Here is a 24,499-nt window from a genome sequence, read left to right on the forward strand (position 1 = left end):
CGTCTTTTTACTCACACTTACGTCTCACTGACGTAGCCTCCCAAGGGAACCTGCTAAGGATTTCAAGCAAGGAGGATTTTCAGCAAAAACTCTAAAGCAAATGCATCCGGTTTCTTAGGAACATCAACCCTCACACTTTTCCTGATCCAGGCTGTCATTTGTCTGTTTGCTTTCTCCTGATTTGTCACCCAGGTCTCTCATCCGTGGGTTCCCCCAAGAGGCAGGTCCATCCTTCCAGCCCCATTTTGTAGCCAAGGCAACTGAGTGCAAGTTTTATTCACACCCGTTCTGATTTCTTCCCAGCTCCTAAGCCTGGGGCTCAGAAGACATCATGGGTGAGAAGCTGGGAGCTGCTAAGGGAGCCGGGACAGAGTGAAGCGGAGCATCCGATTTGGACCCCAAACACCCATCCAACTTGGAGGCAGAAAGTGGGACACGATGCGCTCAGGAGGACCATTAGGTCTCTTTGAGGGGTCCCTGCTGCTGACCTGCCGCTCTCCATGGGGAAAAAAAAAAAGCCTGGGCGGGGGGTGGCAGTCCTGTTTGCACTCAGGGCACTTAGTGCAGCCAAGCTGAGCTGCACTGTTCAAACAGACTCCCCAGCCTCCGAACACCTGTGCCGCCAGAGAGGGTGAGGCAGGCAGGAGGCCGGACCAGGTCCCCGGGCGCTTCCCGCCTCCGTTTCCACAGCCACCCCCACGGCTCTGGCACAGTCCTGGGCCTGCCATGCCCCGCGCCGGGCTGTGCAGCCGCTGGGGCGGCCGGGTGCTGCCCCTGCTCCTGGCCTACATCTGCTACCTGCTGCTCGGCGCCACCATCTTCCAGCTGCTGGAGAAGCAGGCAGAGTCTCAGTCCAGGGACCGGTTCCAGTTTGAGAAGCTGCGCTTCCTGGAGAACTACACCTGCCTGGACCAGCAGGCCGTGGAGCAGTTTGTGCAGGTGCAGGGGGGAGGCTGATGTGGGATGGAGTTTGGTGACGGGGAGGGGAGGAGAGTCGCAGAATGCAGGTCCAGAGCCATCGCCGATGGCTGAGGCCCCATTGGAGGCTGAGCGTGATGGGCACAGAGAGCCAGGGGAGACGTGAGGTCAGAGTCTGGCCCCCGGGGTCTATAACTGGATTGCTGTGTGACATTGGGGAAGCCACTTAACCTCTCTGGTCCCCTTCTAGGTGAGGAGAATAGTCTTATATGTGCCGCAGACGTTTGAGAGCTGATGAAAAGCTCTTTCTAGGCTGCCACTTGCTGCATAAATGTGAACCGTGGGTCAGGGCTACCAGAGTTGTGCACACTTCTGCCCCCACACTCCTCACTTCCCCTTCCCCGGCTCCAGGCAGCTTCTTCCTCTACCGTCCCACTAGCTCACCTCCCCCCTCCCCGGGGTGCTGACCACACTGTGGGTGGGAGACAGATGAAGGTCAGGAGCAGCCACCACACCAGCTGCCGTGGACCTGGGCTTGATGAGCAACAGCGAGGGTGACTGAGCCCCACCCTTCTGGTGCCGACGGGGCATCTCTGGTAACAGATGGGTCACCCCTGCTTGGACCCCTTCTGTAGAAACTCTGGGGCCCCAGTCCCCTCTCTCGCAGAAACCAGCCAAAACCAGGGTGTTGTGGGGGAGGGTGAGACCAAGGGGTCCAGTGGGGGACAACGCCCACCGCAAAGGAGCAAGCCACATGCAGGTTCATCACAATGACTGGTCTTTATTGAGTGTTTACAATGTGCCCCAAACAGCAGGGAGCAGGGCCATCACAAGGTGGGTAGACTAGTACCGGTCCATCCCCTGGGGCCCAGTGTTTTCTGTGTGTTTCCTCATAATTACCTATTGCCACCACTCTCTCAGGTTTGCAGGCAGGGACTGGTAGGGTATGCAGCCCAGAGCTTCATAGTGAATGGCAGAAGCAGAACTTGAACCCAAGCCAGCTTCTCCTCGCCACACAGCTTAACATAAGTGCAGGGGGCAGCTCTCAAAGGCTGGGCCCTGGCCTAGCAGCATCAGCCCTACGTGGATGCTCCTTACAAAGGCCACCCTTCAGGTCCCACCCCAGACCTCCTGAGTCAGGAACTCCAGGGGGCAGCCAGGGCAACAGGCTGTGTGTTAACAAGTCCTCAGGCCACACTGATGGACCCCCAAGAACAGCAGGCCTAGAAGATGAGAGGTAGGCTGGCTGGTCAGAGAACTTTCCAGAGTCGTGAGAAGCCCTTTCTCCCAGGAAAAGGGGCTTCCGGCCTCAGGTTTCACTTCCTCGCTCCCCAGCAGCACAGGGCTGGGACCATAGCACCCCAGTCAGGGCTGAGAAGGGCTCAGGATGGGGAGTAAGGCAGAGGCCCTGGAAACCCTCCACCCTCAGCTCCTGGTTGGAAGCAATTCCTGGAGCTGCAGAGGGAGCGGGGGGAAGGACTGGTAGCTGGTATGTAATTAAAGGCGCAGGCTTGACTGCAATCCTGAGGGAGGTGCCACTGATGAAATGCCCCCAGACCTCCCCGGGGGTCCTCAGCCTCCTCGGGAGTGACCTTCACTTGCCAGGGGATGTCCAAATGAGAGGCAGAAGAATGCCAGGTAAGATTCCCAAAGAACGCACGTGACAGTCATCGCTCGGTGTCCGCCTGGGATTGCTTCCAGGGACCCCGGAGAGTCGCATCCCCGGTGTGAACGGCGCTGGTGTGAATCTCCTGGATACGCAGGGCTTGCTCTACTGTTCAGATGACAGTAGGGGGAGCGGAGCTATAACTAACAAAAGCAGTATTGAAGACCGACACCATCAGGAAACTGGCCCAGGGTGCAAGCCTGCCTTTCTCACCTGGGCACGGGGATTCTTAGAGCAGAATGGACAGTCCGCGCTGGGAGCCCCACCCCCAGCACCCTCTGCACTGCGGCCCCTCCTTGCAGGATGGAGACCCCCAGACTGGCGGAGGGGACAGCCGGCTCCTAGGGGCAGCGCTGCTCCCATGGGCGAGGGTCTCTGGGGAGCAGGCGTGTTCTGGAATGTTCGGTTCTGGCCTCTCTGGATGTGTGGGAAAGGGAAAGAGGCCAAGGTTCACATGAGAAGAGGCCAGTTCTGCCAAAGTGAGGAGAAGCAGACAGCCCCGGTCACGACATCCAGACTGGCCTGGCCCTCACAGGGGTCACCCCCAGCCCCGGCAGAGCTTGCTCACTCAGCCAGCGGGGAAGCGGTTCCCACAGGCACTGGAGGCCGGAGCTTTCCCCTCCCCCCACCTCCCTCTGGCCTTTGGGGCTCTACCAGGTGGCCAGGCTGCGCGGCTACCCTGGGACAATTCACGGCTACAGGGGCGGGGTTTGGGAGCAGATGGGGGCAGGTGTCCTGACCACCTCCTAGAGGGCTTGGCGGGGGATAGAGGGGCTTAGGCTTGAGTCTGCAGGGTTCAAGTTCTATAAAGAACAGCATGCACACACGTGCAACATGCGGCGCCCATGCACACACCACATGTATACAACTCACCACACATATACACCACCAACACACACACATAGAGAAGACCTTTGCCCTGGCTTCTGATGGAATTTCTCCTATACACCTGGGACTCACCAGGGGGCGGCAGAGAGCAAGCCTGCCAGCTCACCTGGAAGCTCAGAGAACTCGAGGTCCTCTGTCCACCATCAGCCCCCAGAGAGGGCAGCCTCATGGCTTTCCTGTGGTCCCAAACCTCATGTTCGCAAGTACACCCTTCCAGGAACATCCAACCCAAAGTCTTCTCGTTGTCCTGGCAACCCCTGGGGCCTCACCCTCTTGGCTATAGGCAACATGTCCCACCTGGATGGCTCCATAAGTACTGTCTGTCCCCTTGGGGCCATCTCTCTTCCGCTAGCCACACTTAAAGCCCACATCACACTCAGCCCTTGGCCAGCGAAGCAGGAAGTGAGCTTGGAATTCAGCGACCTTGGGCAAGTCAGCCACTCTGAGCCTTAGTTTCCTCTTCCATGAAATGGGAATGTGACTTAAGAACTTCACTAGGTGAAACACAGCAGGGAGGCTGGCCACCAGCTGGTGCTATCAGCAACCTCTTCTTCCCACTCCCTGCTGCTCCATAGGTCATCATGGAAGCCTGGGTGAAGGGCGTGAACCCCAAGGGCAACTCCACCAACCCCAGCAACTGGGACTTCGGCAGCAGTTTCTTCTTTGCAGGCACGGTTGTCACCACTATAGGTAAAACGCTGGAATGGAGAAGCCCACCCCCAGTACCTCCGCTGAAGTTTGAGTTCCCCAAAAGCAGTGGCCGAGACAAGGATGTGGTTTATCTCAGAGACGATTCTGGGAAGCAGGAGCAGTGGGAGAGTGAAACAGGAAGAGGAGAAAGGGCAACAGAGTTTACAGTCATGAGCAGGGGACTGGTTAGGGCCACTGGGTTCACCAGTGCTGGGGACCCTCTGAGAAGCCGAGGAGAGCCCAGCCAAGCGGGGAGGAAGCAGGCGTATTTGTCTACCGACTCCTGCCCTGGCTGGTTGAGGACTGAGTCCGGATGTATGAATTCTCCAGCATTTCGGACCTGCCCCCAGACCAAACACGCTCCTGTGGCCAGAAGAACCCCTCAGGTAGACAGAGAGGTAGGTACTTGGGGTGGGGAGTCCCCTGCGTGTCCAAGAGCTGTCCACTCAGCTGCAACTGCTGTCCCGGTGTTCCCAGGGGACAGAGCGCCAACAGCGTCTGCTCTGCTCCCTCGGCCAGAAAACCCACGCCCCTCCCACAAGGAACCCCTGCATCCTGCGGAGCCCGGTCTCCCCATTCATTCGATTAAGTTCAGTTCCACACACCGTCCTTGAATTCAGGTGACATTAAAGCAGTTGGAGTGGAGGTAGCAGAGCATGAGCTTGGATCAGACCCAAGGATAGAGTGGAGATAGCAGAGTATGACCTTGGATCAGACCCAAGCTTGGCTCTCAAGGAGCTTCTGATCCAATAACGAAGGATAAGATAAGCACGCTAAAAATAGGAGCACAGGAAAAACTAGATAGCTAAATAGGAATGACACAAAGCACTGTGGGGAATCACACCTGGTAAACAGGAAGAGGCTGGCAGTCAGGAGGGCTTCCTAGAGGTGGTGTTTTTGGAGATGAGCCTTCAAAGGATACTTACCAATCGAGATCATTCTAGAAGAGGTTGAGAAGAGTGTTCATGAGAACAGAGGCGCTTTCTCTCAGCCCCGCCCCATCCTCCCCTTTGCACCTCTCCTCCCTGTGGTGGTGGGAAATCAGCCTCTGCTAGAGTCTGTCAGGGAGGCTGTTCCGAACTCTCCCTTCCTCATATTTGCACCCTCTCCCCCGCCTGCAGGATATGGGAACCTGGCGCCCAGCACAGAGGCAGGCCAGGTCTTCTGTGTCTTCTACGCCCTGGTGGGCATCCCGCTCAACGTGGGCTTCCTCAACCACCTGGGCACAGGGCTGCGTGCCCACCTGACCATGCTGGAGAGGTGGGAGGACCAGCCCAGACGCTCCCAGGTAAGGTCCTCCCTCCCCACATCCCCTCTGGGACAGACTCTTTTGCGCTCACGTTGCCCAGACAGAATCTGGCTAGCAGGGTGTTAGGGGTCGACAACCATGGATGAAAAGGACCAGGTGGACGGAGGAGCGAAATTGTGGCGCAGGCTGGACAAAGCCTCAGCCCACCCCTCAAGGAGCTGGGCAGGTGCCGGTGGCGCAAGCTGCCCCACAGTGCGCGCTGACGTGGCCAGGACTCTGCCCCGGCCTCAATCGGGCATGGCAAGGTGTGCCCTTGGGCCAGGCTGAAATACACCCTGAGAGAGATGGCTGGAGGCCACCTGCTGGTGGCTCGGCTAGGCCTTCTTCAAAGGGGGATCTATCTGGGCACACACCTCCATGATCATCAGAGAACTCCGTGCCACCCTGAACACCCCCAGTGCCCACCCTGTCATCTGGGCCCTTGCAAAGCTATGCAAAGAGGCAGAGGTGTAGAAGGATTGGGGACGGCTCAGGGACCATCTTCCATCCCATATCTAAGTCCTCGGGGTCCTGCACACATGGATACCAAGCCGAAAGGCATCTCCAACTTGACCCACCGACACAATCCTGCTGACCAGCTCTTTCCCTGGCCTGGACAAGATGTTACACACCGAGAAATACAACCCCCGCCCCACAGGGGTGCAGGCTAAGGACCTGACTATGGCCCAGCCCATTTCCTAGCTCTCCCCAGACCCCCTCCCCTGCTTATAACCATGGGCCTTCCGAGCGGACTCAGAGACTCCTCCGCTTCCAGCTGCTGCAGACCCTGGGCCTGGCCCTCTTCTTGGCACTGGGGACGCTGCTCATTCTCATCTTGCCACCCATGGTCTTCAGCCACGTGGAGGGCTGGAGCTTCAGCGAGGGCTTCTACTTCGCCTTCATCACCCTCAGCACCATTGGCTTTGGGGACTATGTCGTCGGTGAGAAAGGGGCAGCCACAGATCACAGGGTGGGGGCCACTGGGATTCAGGGGAGGGGGGGATGTCAGCAGGGGGAAGGGGGTAATTCTTGAGGACCAGAGAGCCCCTGGTTATTCAAGGGAGACAAACACTTTGTGAGGCGGCTGCAAATTCTCACATCCTCAGAAGTCACTGGTCCGGGAACCCATAGCCCTTTCCCCGCCCCAGGGGCCTCGCCTGCTGATCCTTATTAGGGGGAGGCTGGTGGGAACCCTTTTGGAACCTGGAGGGTGGCTGTCCCTCAGACCACTGACACTGATAGTGTCCCCCTTCCCTGCCAGGCACAGACCCCAGCAAGCATTACCTCTCGGTGTACCGGAGTTTGGCAGCCATCTGGATCCTCCTGGGCCTGGCGTGGCTGGCGCTGGTCCTCCCACTGGGCCCCCTGCTTCTGCACCGGTGCTCCCAGCTCTGGCTGCTCGGCAGAGGCCTTGGTCTCAAGGAAGGGGGAGCCCCTGAGACCAGTGGGCTCCCTAGACCTCAGAAGATTCCCATCTCTGCATGAGCCCCTCCCCCAAACCGTGGCCGCAGAAGCCCCTCACAGCATCCTTTGTCCACCCCAGAGGCCCCCTGGATTTCCTGCTGCACCACCTCCTCAGCCAGCCCACTCACTTCCCAGCCAGAACTGGTCTCAGGAGCTCTCCAGAGAGAGAAAGGAGACAGGAGGGCCCAAGAAAGTGACAGAAAGGAGACAGAACGGGAGACAGATGTGTGCTGATTCCCAAGCCCCTCCCTCAAAAGTGACCTGCGGGGACGTCCCTGGTGGCCCAGCGGTTAAGGCTCCACTCTTCCAATGGGTGTGGGTTTGATCCCTGGTTGGGGAACTAAGATCCCACATGCCGTGCAGCATGGCCAAAAAATTAAAAAAATTAAAATGACCCAAAAAAGTTGAATCCAGACATGGATCATTATGACCAAATCTCCATCGCACTTCCTGAACTGCCCCCACCCCCCACCCCAGAAGATCTCATACAGGACAGCAAACAAAGGCTGTATCTGAGGCTGTATCTGTGCCTCATTTGATACGTGTGTGGGGCATCATCAGGCCCCCAGTGTGTGTCAGGCGCCGGGCCAGGCTCCAGGGCAGCAGCAGTGACGCTCCTGCCCCCCAGGTGGAAGGACTAGACAAGCAGAGAGGCAACCAAAACCTCATGGCACGGGCAGACCAGGATATGACGCACACCCATGGGACCCACTGGCCCAGGCAGGGACTCTGGAACCACCATCATGCAAAGAGGATGCCTGCCTTCAGGAAGCTCCAGCTAGAGGGGTGGGCAGGCTGCCTCTAGGTCTGCCAGTTCTCCTTGCCTAGAGGTCTAGAGCTGTCCGTGAACAAGGCTTCAGCACTCCTGGGCGTCCCACCCACTTTCCTGAGTATGGCCTCCCTTGACTGCCTCATGGCACCCTTTGATCTCATTACCCCTTCTGGGCTCTTACAAGCCCTTCCAAACCCTCCCTGGGAAAACACCAGCCCAGCTGATCCCAGGAGATTTCCAGGAAATGAGCTGTGAGGAGGCCCAGCCTCCTCTGGGAATACCTCATGCAGCCTGGCCTCTCTCCTGCCCGACTGTGACACCTCTGGCCAGAAGGAGAAGAGATTTATACCAGTCCGTCCCAAGCCGGGACTAGTGGTGAAGAACCCACCTGCCACTGCAGGTAGATGTTAAAAGACATGGATTCAGTCCCTGGGTCAGGAAGATCCCCTGGAGGAGGGCATGGCAACCCACTCCAGTAGTCTTGCCTGGAGAATTCCAGGGACAGTGGAGCCTGGCGGGCTACATATAGTCCATAGGGCCACAAAGAGTCGGACACGACTGAAGTGACTTAGCACACACGCACATTACAAAAGGCCCGAACTCACCAAGGACTGCAAACCTCTCTCAGAAAGACAGACTGGGGACCTCTGGACAGGACTGAGGTTAGACCGAGAAGCCGAGGAGGCTCTGGGTGGGACACCCAGGGAAGGATCTACAGCAGCAAGAGACCCAGGCTACATCCAGGACTTGCTGGCATGGAGGAGAAGCCTGAGAAACTGGGAACTCCCAGGACTCTTTATATTGAATCCTTCCTCCATCCTGGGTGGAGGAGGGAATGGGGAAGGGGACATCTTCAGAAGCAGGGAATGGACAAGCCCACTGGCAGAGACTCCTCTTGCCTCCCAAGTTCACGAGCATTGGCGATAGATTGCTGGGATCTCAAATCCTTGGGTATATAAGGCAAGGATGGTGATGGGAGAGATCCAGAGAGGGCTTGACAGGCAACGGATCCTTGGTGATGATCCCAGGGCCTCAGGAAATAAACTTGCCTGCCGCTTTCTCCTCCCCCTGAGTGCGGTCTGCAAGAGTTCCTCCCACCGTTTGCTACAGACAGGACACGGGGAGGCCCTGGGCAGGTCTCTCCCAGCGCCTGCGGTCACCAGCAGCCCTCCCCTTCTCCCTGAGCTAGGCGTGCCTGGGGGATGGGCACGCCACACGCATTCGAGGCGGGGCCAGATGCCCACAGCTTGCCCTCTTTTTGTCCCGGGATTGGATCCCAGTGCGGGGTGGGGCAGGGCTGTCCCATTCCCCAGCACACACCTCCTCTGCTGAGAAAACGGGGCAGAGGCGCGCGTTGGCCAGAGAAGGGACCAGCCGAGCTCCTCCCTAGCCCTTCCTCTGCGCCTCGGTCCGAGTCCATGGCTCCCGACTCCCGCCACTCCGCCTCTCCCGCTAAGTGCGGAGGGAGAGCCCGGGATGCGAGCGAGCGCGGGGTCCCGGGCTGCGCGGTGCCGGTGCCGAGCACATTGCTCCTGCTGCTCACCTACCTGACTTACCTGGTCCTGGGCACCTGCGTGTTTTGGTTGCTGGAGAGCCCCGCGGCGCACGATTCCAGCAAGAGATTCCAGCGCGACAAGTGGGCGCTGCTGCGGAACTTCACGTGTCTGGACGGCCCGGCGCTGGATTCGCTGATCCGGGTGAGGGGCGCGTCTGGGCGGCCCGGGAGCGGGGGCTCTGACTTAGCCGAGCGCAAGGGCACGGGGCGAAAGGGCACGGCCCGGCTCCGGTCAGGGCACCGCCGGGAGCACTTCTCCGAAATAAAGTGGAAGGCACGGAGGGGCGGACGACTGGGGGCGCGCGTTGCAGGATGGAGACCAGAGTCCTGGGCTGGATGGACCCCGATGCAAAGACCCCGGCTCTGGCGAGAGAAATGCGCAGCGCGGCGCCGTGAGCCCAGGGTTCGGGGCGAGAGGGCGAGACTCTCCAGATCGGGACCCTCCCTGTCTGGAGAGTTGCGTGGCGCACGCATCCAAATCTCGGGGTGAAGGCGATAGGGGGCGCACTGACGGGGTCCAGAGCTGGTGGGGCCCGACCGGGTCCGGGCAGCGTTAGGACAGAGCGGGCTGCTCAGATTGGGAGAAGGCAGGAGGGGTCCACCTGGGAACTCAGGGCGCTGTGTCGGGTCGGACAGCGGGCGAAGGGCGAAGGGGTACCCGTGGCCCCTTCCACAGGAGACCCACGTGCGAATTTGAGACCTGGGGGCTGGGACAGCAGAGGGCGCTGGTCTGGTCTGATGAGGAGTGAGCCGGCAGCAAGACCGTTGGAGGCTGGGAGGAAAGTGGGTGCAGAGCGCTCTTGTCCCCGCTGCCACACACACACACACACACACACACACACACACACACACACACACACAACGCCCGAGGTTAAGTGGAATGGGGCCGAGGTGCAGGAGCCAGGGGCCCGGGGACTTGAGGTGCGCAAAAAGAAAGCAGCAGACACAAGGACGTTCGGTGGCTGAACCCGGGTTTCTCCGAGTCTGAGGGCACGCAGCGAGGGCCCGGAGGGTCTGCAGGGGTCGGCGGGTGGGAGGATGCAGAGGTCGTGGAGGGCAGAGACTGCTGAGGGGGTGGTGGAAGACTCAGCGGGGCGAGGGGAGGGGGGCAAGCAGGGGAGGGTTCTTCCAGGCCTCACGATGGGTGAAGGTTTCCTTCGACCCTGGGCTGGACGGAGAGCTGACGCAAGCGTCCATCTCTGGGTCCCTGGCTTGGTCCGTGAGCACAGACAGCTGCACCCCTAGCCAGACGTCCCCGCACTGCAATCCGGGTGCCTTTTCTGGCGAGGAAAGCAGGGCCTGTGTCCCAGAGTTGCCAGCCCAAAGCTGGTCCCCAGAAGATAGCAGGGAAGTGTGTCTGGTGGCAAGGGCCAAGGGCACTGGAACGGAGGTGAAGTCCTGAGCCCTGGGACTGGGCGGATGTGTCAGGCCTGGAACCCAGCAGAGGAAGGACTATCTCTGCTAAGAATCTCAGGTGACACCTCCAACCACTATCTCTAAACTTCTACAAATACAGACCGCCTAATCCTGGAGGCTGTGTGCCACTCCCCTTGAAAAGGTGGCGAACTTCAATTACGAGCAGCCTGGCCCCCCGAAATGTGACAGTGATGGCAATGGGAATGATAGGAAATGCTTCTGTGCGGCCCTTACTGTGTGTCAGGCTCTGTTCCTAGTGTGTGAACTCGCTCCAGCCCCACCTGTCTCACAGGCAGACTCCATTATTATCGTGCCCATTGTAGATATGGAGAAACCGAGGCTCAGAGAGGCTCCTACAAAGGCACGGCTTCATAGTCAGGGCGCTGGGGCTCTCAGCCACCATGAGGACTGCCTCAGTGCAGATCTGCATACGGGGGTGCTTCCCAAGTCTCCTGGCAGAGCTCTCATCTCTTCCCCTCCACCCACTTCCTGCTCACCTCCACTTCACCTCCTTCCTCAGCCCCCTGTGGCTTCAACCGTCCCCAGGAATACAGATGTGGTGTCTCCAACCCAGATCTCCCCAATGAGGGCAGACATGTTCATGTAACTTCCTGTTGTCATTCAGTTGCTAAGCTTTGTCCAACTCTTTGTGACCCCATGGACTGGAGCATGCCAGGCCTCGCTGTCCCTCACCATCTCCCAGAGTTTACCCAAGTTCATGTCCGTTGAGTTGGTGATGCTATTCAACCATCTCATCCTCTCCCGCCCCCTTCTCCTCTTGCACCTTCCTAGCAGCCCTCAAATGCCCCCCAGGCCAAGAGTAAGCAGCTCTGCTCTTCCCTGCTCCGAATCTCTGCCCCCGCATCCACACACCTTCCAAGTGCTCTTAGGTGCGTCCCTCACTACCCGCACCAAATACGGCCAGAGCCCTGGGCTTCTGAGTACCTCCTCTCTGTGCCTCCTGGACACTCCGTGCCGGGATGCAGGCCAGGCCCTCTCCATCACTCACCCCTGCAGGACTCTCTCCTCTCCGGATCTGCCAGCATCTTCTGTGCTGCCAGCTGCCACGGAGCACACATACCTGTGCTTGCTCCCCTTTACTCAGTGACCTCGGGCGAGGCCTGCCACTCCATCCCCAGCCTGGCAGAGCCACGCACGGCCTGGCTGCCAACTACCTTTCAGTCTCCCTAGTCTATATCCCAGACCCAGTCCTCCCTTCCAGCCTTTGCTCCTGTGGTCCTATTTCCCTAAATCTCCTTCTACCAAGAACAATCCTAGCTAACCCTCTAGGAAGGTCCAACTAAAACATCACCCTCAGCCGCCTTCTCACATTTGTACAGAATGCTGGAGTTGACACACATTCTTTAAAGGATGTATGGAGGCAAAATAAGCACATTTCAGAAAATCGAGAATCATGGGGGGAAACACACATAATTCTTAATAAAACTGTATTTTGTACTTTGGTACGTTAAAGAAAAACAGTCACCCTCTCCATGAAGTCTTCTGCGCCTACCCCCATCAGAATGCACACCCTTCCTATCCTGTATTTCTACAGCATTATATTCATAATAATGATAATGACAGCACTTGCTAACCTTAACCGTGTTCCAGGTACTCTTCTAAGCCTTTACACCTAATAACTCATTAAACCTCAACAACTCTAGGAAGTGGGTGTTATTAGTATTCCCGCTTTACAGAGAAAGAGACTGAGGCACAGAGAAATTGGCTGTCTTGCCCAGAATCAGGTAGCTGCACTGTCTGGGCGCCTAAAGCTTCATGGACGACACTGTATCAAAGTTAGTTGAGTTTGGGGACTTCACTGGCAATCCAGTGGTTATGACTGCATTTCCAATTCAGGGGGACAATTCCTGATCAGGGAGCTAAGATCCCACATGTTGATTGACATGGCCAAAAATATAGATAGATATTTCAAAAATTAAAAGAAACAAAGTTAAGTTCGGCTTTGTCCCACTGAAAACTGAGGTCATGTCTCTTTCATCTTCAGCTCCCCTGATACCTCACATACAGGTCCTGACCAGGGCTTGTTGCAAGAATGAGCATGAACAGGAGAGAAAACAAATGGAGTTCTCCCAGCCAGTGCAATACCTGGGGCTGATCTGGGCTCCAGGGTGGACAGGGGAAGGAGCTGGCCCCATGCTCCCTACCCTGGGGAGGCCCTGGTTGGACAGGAAGAGACTCCTTCCCCCAGACAGGCTGGGATCAGAGTGGTTACAAGGACGGTCGTGTGTGTGTATGTGTGTGTGTGTTTGGGTGCAGGGGCCCCATTGCCCCAGAAAGCCTGGTGGTCACTACAGCCTCTCCCCCAGGGCATCATTGAGGCATACAAAAATGGGGACATCGTCCTTGGCAACACCACCAGCATGGGACGCTGGGAGTTCGTGGGCTCCTTCTTCTTCTCCGTGTCCACCATCACCACCATCGGTAAGAGAAGGATGGGGTCAGGGAGGGGTGCTGGGGAGGGTGGCCTCGCCTGAGAGACCGGGGACCAGCTACTTTCGGAGGCGTTACTAGGACCTCAAGCACAGTCAGGCTGAGCAGCCTGGACACCGCCTGGGAGCAGAACCTTGGTCTTATGGAAGATGTGCTGAATCGGCTCCTGCCCTCCACCCAGGTTCCGGGAAGGTTTGTGAGGTGCTGCCCTGGGGATTTCCGCTACACAACCTTTCAGGAGGCAGAGGGTCCCCTGTGTAGCGGTAAAACCCCTCTGGACATCCTCGTCTGCTCAGTCAAGCCCACCTACACAGCCTGGAAGGGCGGCAGGACGGGGTGCGGGAGAATAAGGGGAACTCGGGAAGGGAGGAGGGACAGAACCCTCTGTCTCAGCCTTGGGCCAGGTGGCCGCTGCCAGAGGCCTCCCCCCAGCTCACTAAGGCACCTCCTCAGCCCATCGCCATCCTCCCCAAGCCCCTCTCCTCCCCAACACACAGGGACGCCCGAATAGTTCTCACTCCCATTTCTCTGGCCCCGTCCTCAGGAGAGCAGAGGCGAAACTTGTCCTAGGAGGGTGTCTGGGGGCTGTTGTTTGGAGAAGAAGAGTGGCCTAGACCCCTCCAACTCTACACCCAGGAAATAACTCAGTGGGGCTGCCCCATTAACCAGCCCACCGCTCCGCCCCGGCGCCGGCATGACACCATGCTCACCACCAGGTGGCAGGCTGACCCCACTGGTGGCTACTGCTACCTCCTCCAGCCAGGATGCTGGCCCCAGGAACCAGGATCCCAGCCACCCGCTACTCCCACCTCGCCCCACCCGAACCCCTGCCGTCCTTTCCTCCCCAGAGTGGAGCTAAGCAGATGCACCCAGAGGACTCTCTCAGTTCAGTCGCTCAGTCGTGTCCGACTCTTTGCGACCCCATGAATCGCAGCATGCCAGGCCTCCCTGTCCATCACCAACTCCCGGAGTTCACTAAAACTCATGTCCATCGAGTCGGTGATGCCATCCAGCCATCTCATCCTCTATCGTCCCCTTTTCCTCCTGCCCCCAATCCCTCCCAGCATCAGAGTCTTTTCCAATGAATCAACTCTTCGCATGAGGTGGCCAAAGTACTGGAGTTTCAGCTTTAGCATCATTCCTTCCAAAGAACACCCAGGGTTGATCTCCTTCAGAATGGACTGGTTGGATCTCCTTGCAGTCCAAGGGACTCTCAAGAGTCTTCTCCAGCACCACAGTTCAAAAGCATTAATTCTTCAGCGCTCGACTCTTCACAGTCCAACTCTCACATCCATACATGACCACAGGAAAAACCATAGCCTTGACTAGACGGACCTTTGTTGGCAAAGTAATGTCTCTGCTTTTGAATATGCTATCTAGGTTGGTCATAACTTTTCTTCCAAGGAGTAAGCGTCTTTTGATTTCATGGCTGCAATCACTATCTGCAGTGATTGTGGAGCCCAAAAAGATAAAGTCTAACACTTTCTCCACTGTTTCCCCATCTATTTGCCATGAAGTGATGGGACCGGATGCCATAATCTTCGTTTTCTGAATGTTGAGCTTTAAGCCAACTTTTTCACTATCCTCTTTCACTTTCGACTCTCTATCTGGCTTTAAATTAGACAATACTTCTTGGAAGCAGATCTCAGGCTACCCGGGGACTTGTGTAGTCCTCTACCGTGAAACAAGCATGCTTGGGAGACCCCTTGATTCCATGGGCCCCAGAAGGATGAGGCAGGATGGTGTTTATTCATCCTTACACCCCAGGGGGTCTAGCATAAGCCTGGCATACCGTGGGCACTCAACAAATGCTGACTTGTTAATAAATTCCAAAATACCCGTTCCATCAGCATTCCCTGAGCTCCAGAGCAGGAGGGGCTGCTGATGTAGTCAGTGTGGTCCAGGCCTCCCGGGTGTGCAGGATGCCCTCATCACTGAGCCCCACACCCCCACACCCCCTGCCCCAGGCCCACCTGATTCAGAGGTTCGCAGCCTCTCTGCCAAGCTCTACCATCCCCGACGTGGACTCTGTCCCTCTCCCTTCTCTCCGCTTGGTATAGCCCTAAAACTGTCTGGGCCAGCTCTGAGTGGGAGACGGGCCCTGGGGCCAGCATCCTTCTGTCCCTAACCCTAACCCTAACCCGTGTCCCCCTCCCGTGTCCCTCTGCCCGCCCAGGGAGGGAAGAAGAGAATGGAGAACAAACGGGATTCTCACATTTTATGGTGCAAACACCGTCCCTCCTAGAGCTTTGGTCTTCCAGTCTGCAGGTCTGGGGCATGACCTCCATGGGAAGGGAGGCTAAGGCCGGGCTGAGGGAAGGATGTGTCGGGCCCTACACGGTGCCCGGGAAGGGCACCCCAGCTGTCGCGTCCCATCCGTAGCAATGGAAGAACCAGGGACCCTGAGGATGGAAAGGCTCCCTGAAGTGTCCCCTTTTTGCCCTCAGGCTACGGGAACCTGAGCCCCCGCACGATGGCCGCCCGGCTCTTCTGCATCTTCTTTGCTCTCGTGGGGATCCCGCTCAACCTCATGGTGCTCAACCGCCTGGGGCACTGCCTGCAGCAGGGGGTACACCGCTGTGCTCACAGGCTGGGGGGCGCCTGGAAGGTGAGGGGGCCGCGGGGGCCGCCACCGCCGCCTGGAGGGAGAGTCTCTGGTAGAAAAGGATGGATGCTGGCAGTCAGGGGTGCCCCAGGGGGTGGGTCACTGGTGGAATCAGAAGGTCTTTCTGGAAATCAGGGTTCCTGATGGGAGAGTAGTGGGATTGGGGGGTCACTGCCCAGAATAGGGGGGGTCTTCAGTAACAAAGGGGCATCAGTGGGGAGACATAGGAAAGGCACGAGGCAGCCAAGCCCTTTTCAGAAGCCCGGAGAACACGCACTGGTGGAGAAGACCCAAGGGCACCTCCCTTCTTACCCAGGGGAGTGCTAGCCCTGTCTGCAGCTCAGTACCCCCCAGGCTATCTGCCCGACCCCACCCCACCATCCCACGGCTGCACATGTCGGGCAGAACTAGCCTCACAGGGGCTGGGCACCATGTGCACCCACAGGACCCGGCCAAGGCCCGGTGGCTGGCGGGCTCCAGCGCCCTCCTGTCGGGCCTCCTGCTTTTCCTGCTGTTGCCCCCGCTGCTCTTCAACCACATGGAAGGCTGGACCTACGTGGAGGGCTTCTACTTCTCCTTCATCACCCTCAGCACCGTGGGCTTCGGTGACTACGTGATTGGTGAGACGCGAGGGGCACCTGCACGCATCTGCTAGCAGCCTGCATCCCAGGGGCGTGCCCAGCCCCATGGGGTGTGGGGACCCAAAGTCCAGAGCACACAGGCTTAGTTTGGCTGGTTCAACCTGCCTTTGTGGTGTGATGGGGTTAAGACCGCCCAGCTAAAAGTGACAGCTGGAGTTTGAACCCAGCGCCTCAGGCTGTAAGCCACATTTCTAGTCATTCCGAGGAACCTGAGGATCCCACAGGGTCCCCTATTATTTTTAAAGCTTATCAGAAAAGGGGGGGCTCTGGGTCCCCTCCCCCATCCATCTTTGGCCAGGGCCTCTCTCATTCACCTCTCCCACACTTCACCTTGCCCCACAAAATGCCAACTTCTTACTATCCCTGGGTTGAGGGCCACGTTGCCCCCATCACAGTGCAGGGGTGTCTGGCAGGAGAGCCTGGGAGCATCAGAAAACCCCAGCCTCATGCAGCCCCCAGTCAGCCTCCAAACCCTTGCGTGTTAGCAAGAAAGGGCTGTGTGGTCCAGAGTGTCCAGGGTGGGGTTTATTCGACGGTCATCACTCATCGTGGGCAAGGTAAGGGCCCAGGAGCAACTGTCCTCTCAGAACAGAGCCGGGTGGGTGCCCAGCAGGGGGCAGCAGAGGGGCATTCAGTGGGTGCAGGGGCAGCCCCATCCCCCTTCACTCCCTGCCCCTAAAGGGTCACCAAACGAGCAGTGGCCCCCAGCACCACCACACGCAGGCCTCAGGCGGGCTTTGTGCCCCCACTCCCATCAATGATCCTAAACCGGGGAGGAGTACCTTCTCTCCTTCAGAGAAAGACAGAACCCAGCCTGGAATACGGAAATGAGATCCCGGGATTTCCTTGGGGGCCTAGTGGCTAGACTCTGTGCTCTCAATGCCAGGGGCCCGGGTTTCATCTAGTTCTGGTCAGGGAACTAGATCCGGCGTGCCACAGCTAAGACTCGGTGCAGCCAAATACTTAGATAAATTTAATAAAAGAAGAAATGAGGTCCTACCAAAGTAACAAACAGCTAGTCCATTAAGAGTAATGATTGTCACTGCATTTTACTGAGGAGGAAGATGACGCTCAGAGAGGCCAAGTCATTTGCCTGCGATCACACAGCTAGTAGGACACGAATTCTGACCTGTTTGCCTCCAAGAACTCTTACCCCTTCCAGACGGCCTCCCATAACCCCCGTCTGGGCCGCAGTGTTCCTGTCTGTAAAACAAGGGGCTGGGCTGGGTGATGGCCAGCACCTTCTGGCCTGTGTTCGGGGCCTGCTTCCCTGCACCTCTCCATCCCCAGGGTCCGGTGTCGGGGCCTCATACTGCCCCTTCCAGGTGTCCCCCATCCTGGAAGGGACGCTGTTGCTCTGGAACGAAGTCTTTGGGATTGTTTCCTCCAAGTGAGTCATGCTTCCACCCCTGGCCCCAGAGGAGAAATGTGTCTGAGGAGAGGTGAAGCCAGTGTCCCCAAGGCCTCATCTGCCCCCCAAACACACACACACGCACGTGCAGCTCAGAGAATGAGTTCTGGATCTGTCCTCTCCTCTCTGTTCCCACTGCCGTTCCCCTAGTCTAGGCAGGGCCATTGCATATGGCTGGTTGGACAGGTTGGGCACTGCACAACCCTAAGTGGTTGCCATTCACACAGAGCACAATGAGAAGGGCACCCACGGACTGGCACAGCCACTGTCCTTGTGCCCCTTTGGCTCTTATGACCTTTAAAACTTACAAGCTCTGGAACTTCCCTGGCTGTCTAGTGGTGAAGACTCTGTGCTTCCCATGTGAGGCCTTAGTTGGATCCCCGCTTTGGGAACTAAGATCCCACATGCCGTGGGGGCCAGCCAAAAAAAAAAAAAAAAAAAAAATTCACGCCACCTGCCCAGCTCCTCTGAAAACCTCAGGGCTTTCCTGTAGTCGTTCCGGCACCCTCCCACCAACTCTCCCCCCTTCCCCAGGGCTCAAAGGATGAAACTCAGAACTTGCCCCAGTTTTAAACCCACAAGTCCTTGTTCTCTGAGGGTGCCCAGTGCAAAAAGCGGGGAAGAGAAATGGGAATGGGACCCCTAACTACAGTCTCTTGGTGCCCATTGATCACTAGGGCTCCAGAGGTCAGTCCTAGGTGGGAAGAGCTGACAGTAGGCTCCTTAGAAGCATGTCTGGACAAACCTCTGTGAGTTGTTAGGACACTCTGTGAGGCTGTCCCGAGGCCCCATGGTCCCCTGAGGGAAGGCAGGGCCGGGGGGAGGGGGCAGGCGTCTCTAGACATGGCACCCTGGAAAGAGGAGACACCCCTGCCACCACTGCGGGAGCAGGGGCTTGGGAGGTGGGCAGTGACCTCCACGCAGCCATCTCTGCAGGAGCGAGGAGGGCTGATCAGAGGGCCCCTGCTGCCCTGTGAGCCGCCCTATGGGGACTGACAGGGCAGGGAGGCTGGCGTGTGGGGTGCAGGCCCCCCAGAGCCCCCTTCCACCACATGCTTTGACTGAGAAGGCCTGGTATGAACCCATGAGGGCCCTTTAAGTCCACAGGGGTGCTGGGCAGACCACGGCTATGGAGTGGCAATGGGCAGCTCTGTCCCCTGCACCACACACTTTTCCTTCTGCAGCCGTCTCAGCGCCTCATGACAAGTGACCACACGTGCCCTCATTTGCCCTCTCTGTGGGAACACACAGCTCTGGCTTGAGGCTACTGCAACTGGACTGGTCAGAAGAGTATTTCCTGGGCACCCACGTCCAGTGGGGAAGCGGGGAGCTCAGAGTGGAGAGGGAGGCAGGGCCTGGTCATATAGAGAGCTCTCTCAGGCTGAGTCATGAATTTTGGACTCTGTCCTAAGACTACAGGAAAGTTCTGAAGGTTTTCAGAGGAGCTGGGTAGGTGACATGATAGTACCTGTAATTCTTAAAGGTCGTAGAGCCTAGTGGAGACAAGGACAGAGGCCATACCAGGTCCACGAGCACATCTTCCCTGTGCTGGGTGTGAATGGCAACCCTTTAGGGTTGTGCAGTGTCCAGCCTACACAACCAGCCCTGCGCTGCCTCATCGACAGCCCCAGAGAGGAGAAAGAAGTTGATGAAAGTCATAGTGCAAGCAAGCCAAGGACAGGTCTAGGATAGACTCCCAAGCTAGGGATCCTCATATGCACATGTTCTGGAATCTTCCATAGCTGAGAGGGAACAATCCACCTTCACCTATTCCCCATGTCTCTCAGCCCTCCTTGTCCTCTAGGGACAGGGTCAAACCCCTTTCTCGGATGGGAGTGCTGAGGTCCACCATCTGGACTCTGGGCCTCCACTGTCCCATGTCAGCAGCCACAGGGGTGTCGTCTTCAGAGCTGTTCCTCCTGCGTGAATGCCGTGGTCAGAGCAGCCCCCAGGCCCCAGCAGCTTGCTCCTCCTTGGCCCTGCAGCCAGCCCCCACGGCCCCCAGTTGCATTTGCAACTCCGTTGAGCGCCTTGCCAGCTGCCAGGTCTCCTGCTGCTTATGATTTTGGCTAAAGAAAAAATGAAATAAGAAGGGAGGAGAACACCTCCTCCCCTCCATTGACAGGAGCAAGCCAAGCCGACGGGTCCCCGGGGGCAGAGAACTGGCTCACAGCTGCTCTCATCTGGGACCGCCAGCGGAATCGTGGCCTCCTAACCCAATCAGCGTAATCCAATCCGGGCTGCTGCCAGGTGGTGATGTCAGGTCGAGGGCTGTGCGCTCATTCCTGAGCTGAGACCCAGGAGATCTGTCCAGGCTGAGGAAGACAGCGAGGATTGGTGGTGTTGGGGCCAGCAGGACAGAATGGGAAGTGGACAGGGAGGTGGGTAGTATAGAGATCGGAGACAGAAGAGGTCAGAGAAATAAAAGGCCAGGTCTCTGTCCTTTGAGCAATCTTGTTCTGATGAGGGAGATAAGACAGACCCCCAGGACAGAGGGAAGAACTAAGTTATGAGCAGCTTCTTATATATATAATTTTATTTATTTTTAAATTTATTTTTGGCTGTGCTGGGTCTTCGTTGCTGTGAGGCTACTCTCTAGTTGCTGTGCTGGCTTCTCATTTCGGTGGCTTCTCTTGTTGCTGAACACAGGCTCTAGGGCGCTTGGCTTCAGTAGCTGCAGTTCCCAGACTCTAGGGCACAGGGTCAGTAACTGTGGTGCTCGGGCTTAGTTGCTCTGCGGCATGTGGCATCTTCCCAGCCCCGGGACTGAACCCTCATCTCCTGCTTTGGCAGGCGGATTCTTTACCACTGAGCCAACAGGGAAGCCCTACCTAAGCCTCACAGGGAGCTCCATCTGTTTCCTCCTTCAGTCATTCCTTATCCAGTCCCGATCTGTGGGGCTTCAAAGGTGAGAAAACCAGTCGGCTGACTACAAATCTTACATGCCAGGCACCATTCTGAGCACCTTGCGATATGAACCATATGATAATCACAACAGTCTTAGAAAGTGGACCCTCTTATTGTCCCTGTTTTATAGATGAGGAAGCTGAGGCCCAGAGAGAGTAAGTAACTTACCTGGCCGAGGGCTGTGAGAGAGGGTAACACAGAGGCTCAGTCTAGTCTCTGAGCTGGGATCTGAAGGGTGAGGAAATGAAGAGCTTTCTGAACTGCGAGGGCAGCGAGTGCAAAAGCCCTGGGGCAGGAAGGTTGCTGGATGGAGAAATAGGAGAAGGACCAGAGTGACCGGAGCACAGTGCTCAAGGGGGAGAGACGTGCAAATCCAGTCTGGAGAAGTAGATGGTGGGCACTGGGATGAGAATGTAGGACCTATCTAAAAGCCAGTGAAGTCGCTCAGTCGTGCCCGACTCTTTGTGACCCCATGGACTGTAGCCCACCAGGCTCCTCTGTCCATGGCATTTTTCAGGCAAGAGTACTGGAGTGGATTGCCATTTCCTTCTCCAGGGGATCTTCCTGACCCAGAGATCGAACCCGGGTCTTCTGCATTGCAGGCAGACTTTTTACCATCTGAGCCACCAGGGAATCCCAAGGAGAAATTATTGTCCCCATTTCACAGGCAAAGGACATTCAGGCAGATGACAGTAACACAGCTAGTGAGAACTGAGCCCGGATACAAACCCCAGCAGTTCCATTTCTTCTTCCTAAAGCTGCTGGCAAGCTGCCTTGCCTTTGAGAAAACCAAACATAGAAACAGGCAAACCACAGAGCAGGTATTACACACTCTTGGAGGATTTCCTATGACACAGTTTCTGATTCAGTGGTCTGGAAAGGAATCCAGACCATTCGCACTTCTAACAAACTCCCAGGCGATGCTGATGGTGCTGGTCCACAGGCCCCACTTTGAGAACCACTGGGATAGAGTATAAGCAGAGTCCTTCAGAAAGACAAAGGGGAATTTTAGGGTCAAAACTCTAGGAGTTAATCCAGGGAGGCTTCCTAGAATCTAGGGAGGTGATCCTAACTATCTCAAACCAGTTTGGACCTCCCACGTTCTGCTTATACACACAAAGCCATGTGTGTCTGTTTCTGTTTGGGGAACTTGGCCCTGACTTTCCCAGGTCTGCATCCTCTGACCTTGCTTCTCCCTCAGGAATGAACCCCTCCCGGAATTACCCTCTGTGGTACCAGAACACAGTGTCACTCTGGATCCTCTTTGGGATGGCATGGCTCGCTTTGATCATCAAACTGATCCTCTCCATACTGGAGGCTCCACGAGAATCATACTCCTGCTATCCTCAGAGTTCCAAGGGGAACTTCAAGCCCCGAAGCTGGAGGCAGGCCCTGGATGAGGAGGCAGGACCCCACTCCCCACAGCCAAGCTGCTCTCCAGAGGGACAGCACCCAGAACCTTCTACTCAAGTCTCATGCTGCGGAAAGGACAGCTAGCTATATTCCAGCATTTGTTCCACTTTCTTCTTCAGCAAGAAGATTATTGATTTTAAGCTCAGCATAAGACCACCCAGACTAAAGTTTACAGTTTTTGGTCTTCCCTTGAAGCTAGGTGCAGCTATATGATTAAATTTTATCCAGTGGGATATACAGAGAGGTGGCTCAGACGGTAAAGTGTCTGTCTACAATGCGGGAGCCCCAGGTTCGATCCCTGGGTTGGGAAGATGCCTTGGAGAAGGAAATGGCAATCCACTCCAGCACTATTGCCTGGAAAATCCCATGGACTGAGGAACCTGGTAGGCTACAGTCCATGGGGTTGCAAAGAGTCGGACACGACTGAGCGACTTCACATTCATGTCCATGTCCACGTTCAATCTGTGTGACTTACGGATGTGACTTACAGTGTGCAGAGGGCGCTCCTCTTTACCACTCCCTTCTAGCTGGCTGCGGTGGTGGCTGGAGCTCTGTTGCACCATGAGTTGGAGGCCATGTTTGAGATTGGTGACACAGTGAAATAGAAGGAGCCTGGATTCTTGACGTTTACAGAGCCACCATAACAAACCTGGACTGAATCCCACCAGGCTTCATTTATATAAGACAGAAATAAAAATTGAGATTTTTTAAAACCCTATGAATTGCGTTTTTCTGTCACTCATAACCAAATCTAATTCTAACCCCAGGTGACACATGTAACCCAGAGGCAAAGACAGCTTCTGAGATTGGAGCATATTAGAGAAATCACTCCCTCCCCAGGTGGATTTGCCCCAGACAGGAGGAGGGAATGGATTGAGGCCTGCAGTGCAGGCTCCCCACAGCCCCAGAGACCTTCCAGGTAAATTCATTACAGATTTGCTGATACCTCTCGGGCTCATACAGGCAGCAGGCAACTGGTCCCAGTTTGGCTGCTAATTCTTGCTCAATCACTCACTACATCACAGAAAAGCCCAGAACAGGCCAGTGGGCTCCTCCTGACTCAACCTGCCCCACTGCATTTGAAGGTTCCAACCACCGTTTGTAAAGCCAGGTCGAGTTTGCAGAGGTCATTTCTGTTTGCAAAACACGTCACCCTACCCTAAGCATTTCTATCTCTCACTCAGGGTTGCTATTAAGGCAGCACAGAGCTGTGTGGTCCCCACTACACCTAGAAACCCAAGCCCAGCCAGGAGGCCCTGGCAGCACCAACCAGTACCTGCAGGTTACCTGGGGCAGCTGGGGCCTTGGTCTCAGTGGGCACCTGCAAGTCTGCTCCCCTCCACCATCCTATAGATAGCATCACAAGGACCTAGGATTGCTCCATGTAGCTCCTCCCTATGGGCAAACCCCTCAGCCTCAGAGCCCTGGTGAGACTGGGTCAGAGGCAGCCTCTTGGCCGAGTAAGAAGGAAGGGTTGTTACACCATACAGCTTGCCCCATCTGGCCTGGGCCAAAGTGGACCAAGGCCAGACTCAGAAGCAAATACCAGCGAGTAAACATCAGGGTCCATGCCCACTTTTTAAGGCCCACGGGCTGGGCAGAGGAAAGTCGAAGTGCAAAAGAGTTTGCTGAAGTTCTGGAAATAGCATTCCTTGTACTTAGCACACCCCAGAAGGAGGGACTAGCAATTCAGAACTAGGAGAGAGGAACCCGGAGTGCTAGATTGGCCTCTGTGGTTCCAATTCTCTCTTGCCTTGAACCTCTTTCTTCACATGCCTCTCTAGACAGTCCTCTTTCCACCCAGCCCATCACCGCGTGCCTATCCCTGCTAAGAATGTCTGCCGCACAGGGAACTGACAACCTGTAATGCTGGGCGGGGGCGGAAGAAAGCTTCTGATTGGCCAGTTCCCTACAGACGCCTGCCCCACAGCCAATAAGAAGAGATGCTGGGACTCTTGGTACAAATCCGGAAGTGGGGACGGGTAGAGGAGTCCAACGAGGGTTGTAGAGTGGCCAGACAAATAATAAGAAAGAGGCAGGGATCTGGGAAAGGGACGAGAACAGAAAAGCCGACCTCAGAACTGAAATCATAGCGCGAAATGGGCAGTGAGGTCTTTTCCCACATAGTCAAGAGGGAGGGGAAGTGGAACCATAATACCGTGATAGTCGCAGCCAGAGAGCGATCCACAGTGTGCAGGCAAGGAACCAAGTCCTTCATTCACTCACACAACCTCGGCCACCAAATCCTGGAGGAGGAGGGGGAAGGGAGCCCTCAGAACTGTATACTGTGGTGCCTGGCTCACCCTGGACCAGCTCCGGCTCACCCTGGACCAGCTCCGTGATCCCCGACAAATCACTCAAAGTTTCTTTGCAGCAGTTTTCTCCTCCGCGAGACGGAGATAAGAGCAGAGCTG

At 56.6% G+C, this 24,499-nt stretch overlaps 2 protein-coding genes across 2 annotated transcripts; both read left to right on the forward strand.

Moving 5' to 3' along the window:
- KCNK16 (potassium two pore domain channel subfamily K member 16) lies at positions 711-7,205 on the forward strand. The gene is made up of 5 exons (XM_018039311.1): positions 711-939; positions 4,048-4,162; positions 5,284-5,450; positions 6,226-6,391; positions 6,712-7,205. Exons 1-5 carry the CDS (start codon positions 727-729, stop codon positions 6,933-6,935), a joined length of 885 nt encoding a protein of 294 aa, XP_017894800.1. The 5' UTR covers positions 711-726; the 3' UTR covers positions 6,936-7,205.
- Positions 9,008-22,798, forward strand: KCNK17 (potassium two pore domain channel subfamily K member 17). Its single transcript, XM_018039322.1, has 5 exons — positions 9,008-9,383; positions 12,985-13,099; positions 15,556-15,716; positions 16,159-16,333; positions 21,874-22,798. Exons 1-5 carry the CDS (start codon positions 9,105-9,107, stop codon positions 22,167-22,169), a joined length of 1,026 nt encoding a protein of 341 aa, XP_017894811.1. The 5' UTR covers positions 9,008-9,104; the 3' UTR covers positions 22,170-22,798.

Source organism: Capra hircus, chromosome 23 (assembly GCF_001704415.2).
Source record: "Capra hircus breed San Clemente chromosome 23, ASM170441v1, whole genome shotgun sequence".
In the NCBI taxonomy this organism is placed as follows: Eukaryota; Metazoa; Chordata; class Mammalia; order Artiodactyla; family Bovidae; genus Capra; species Capra hircus.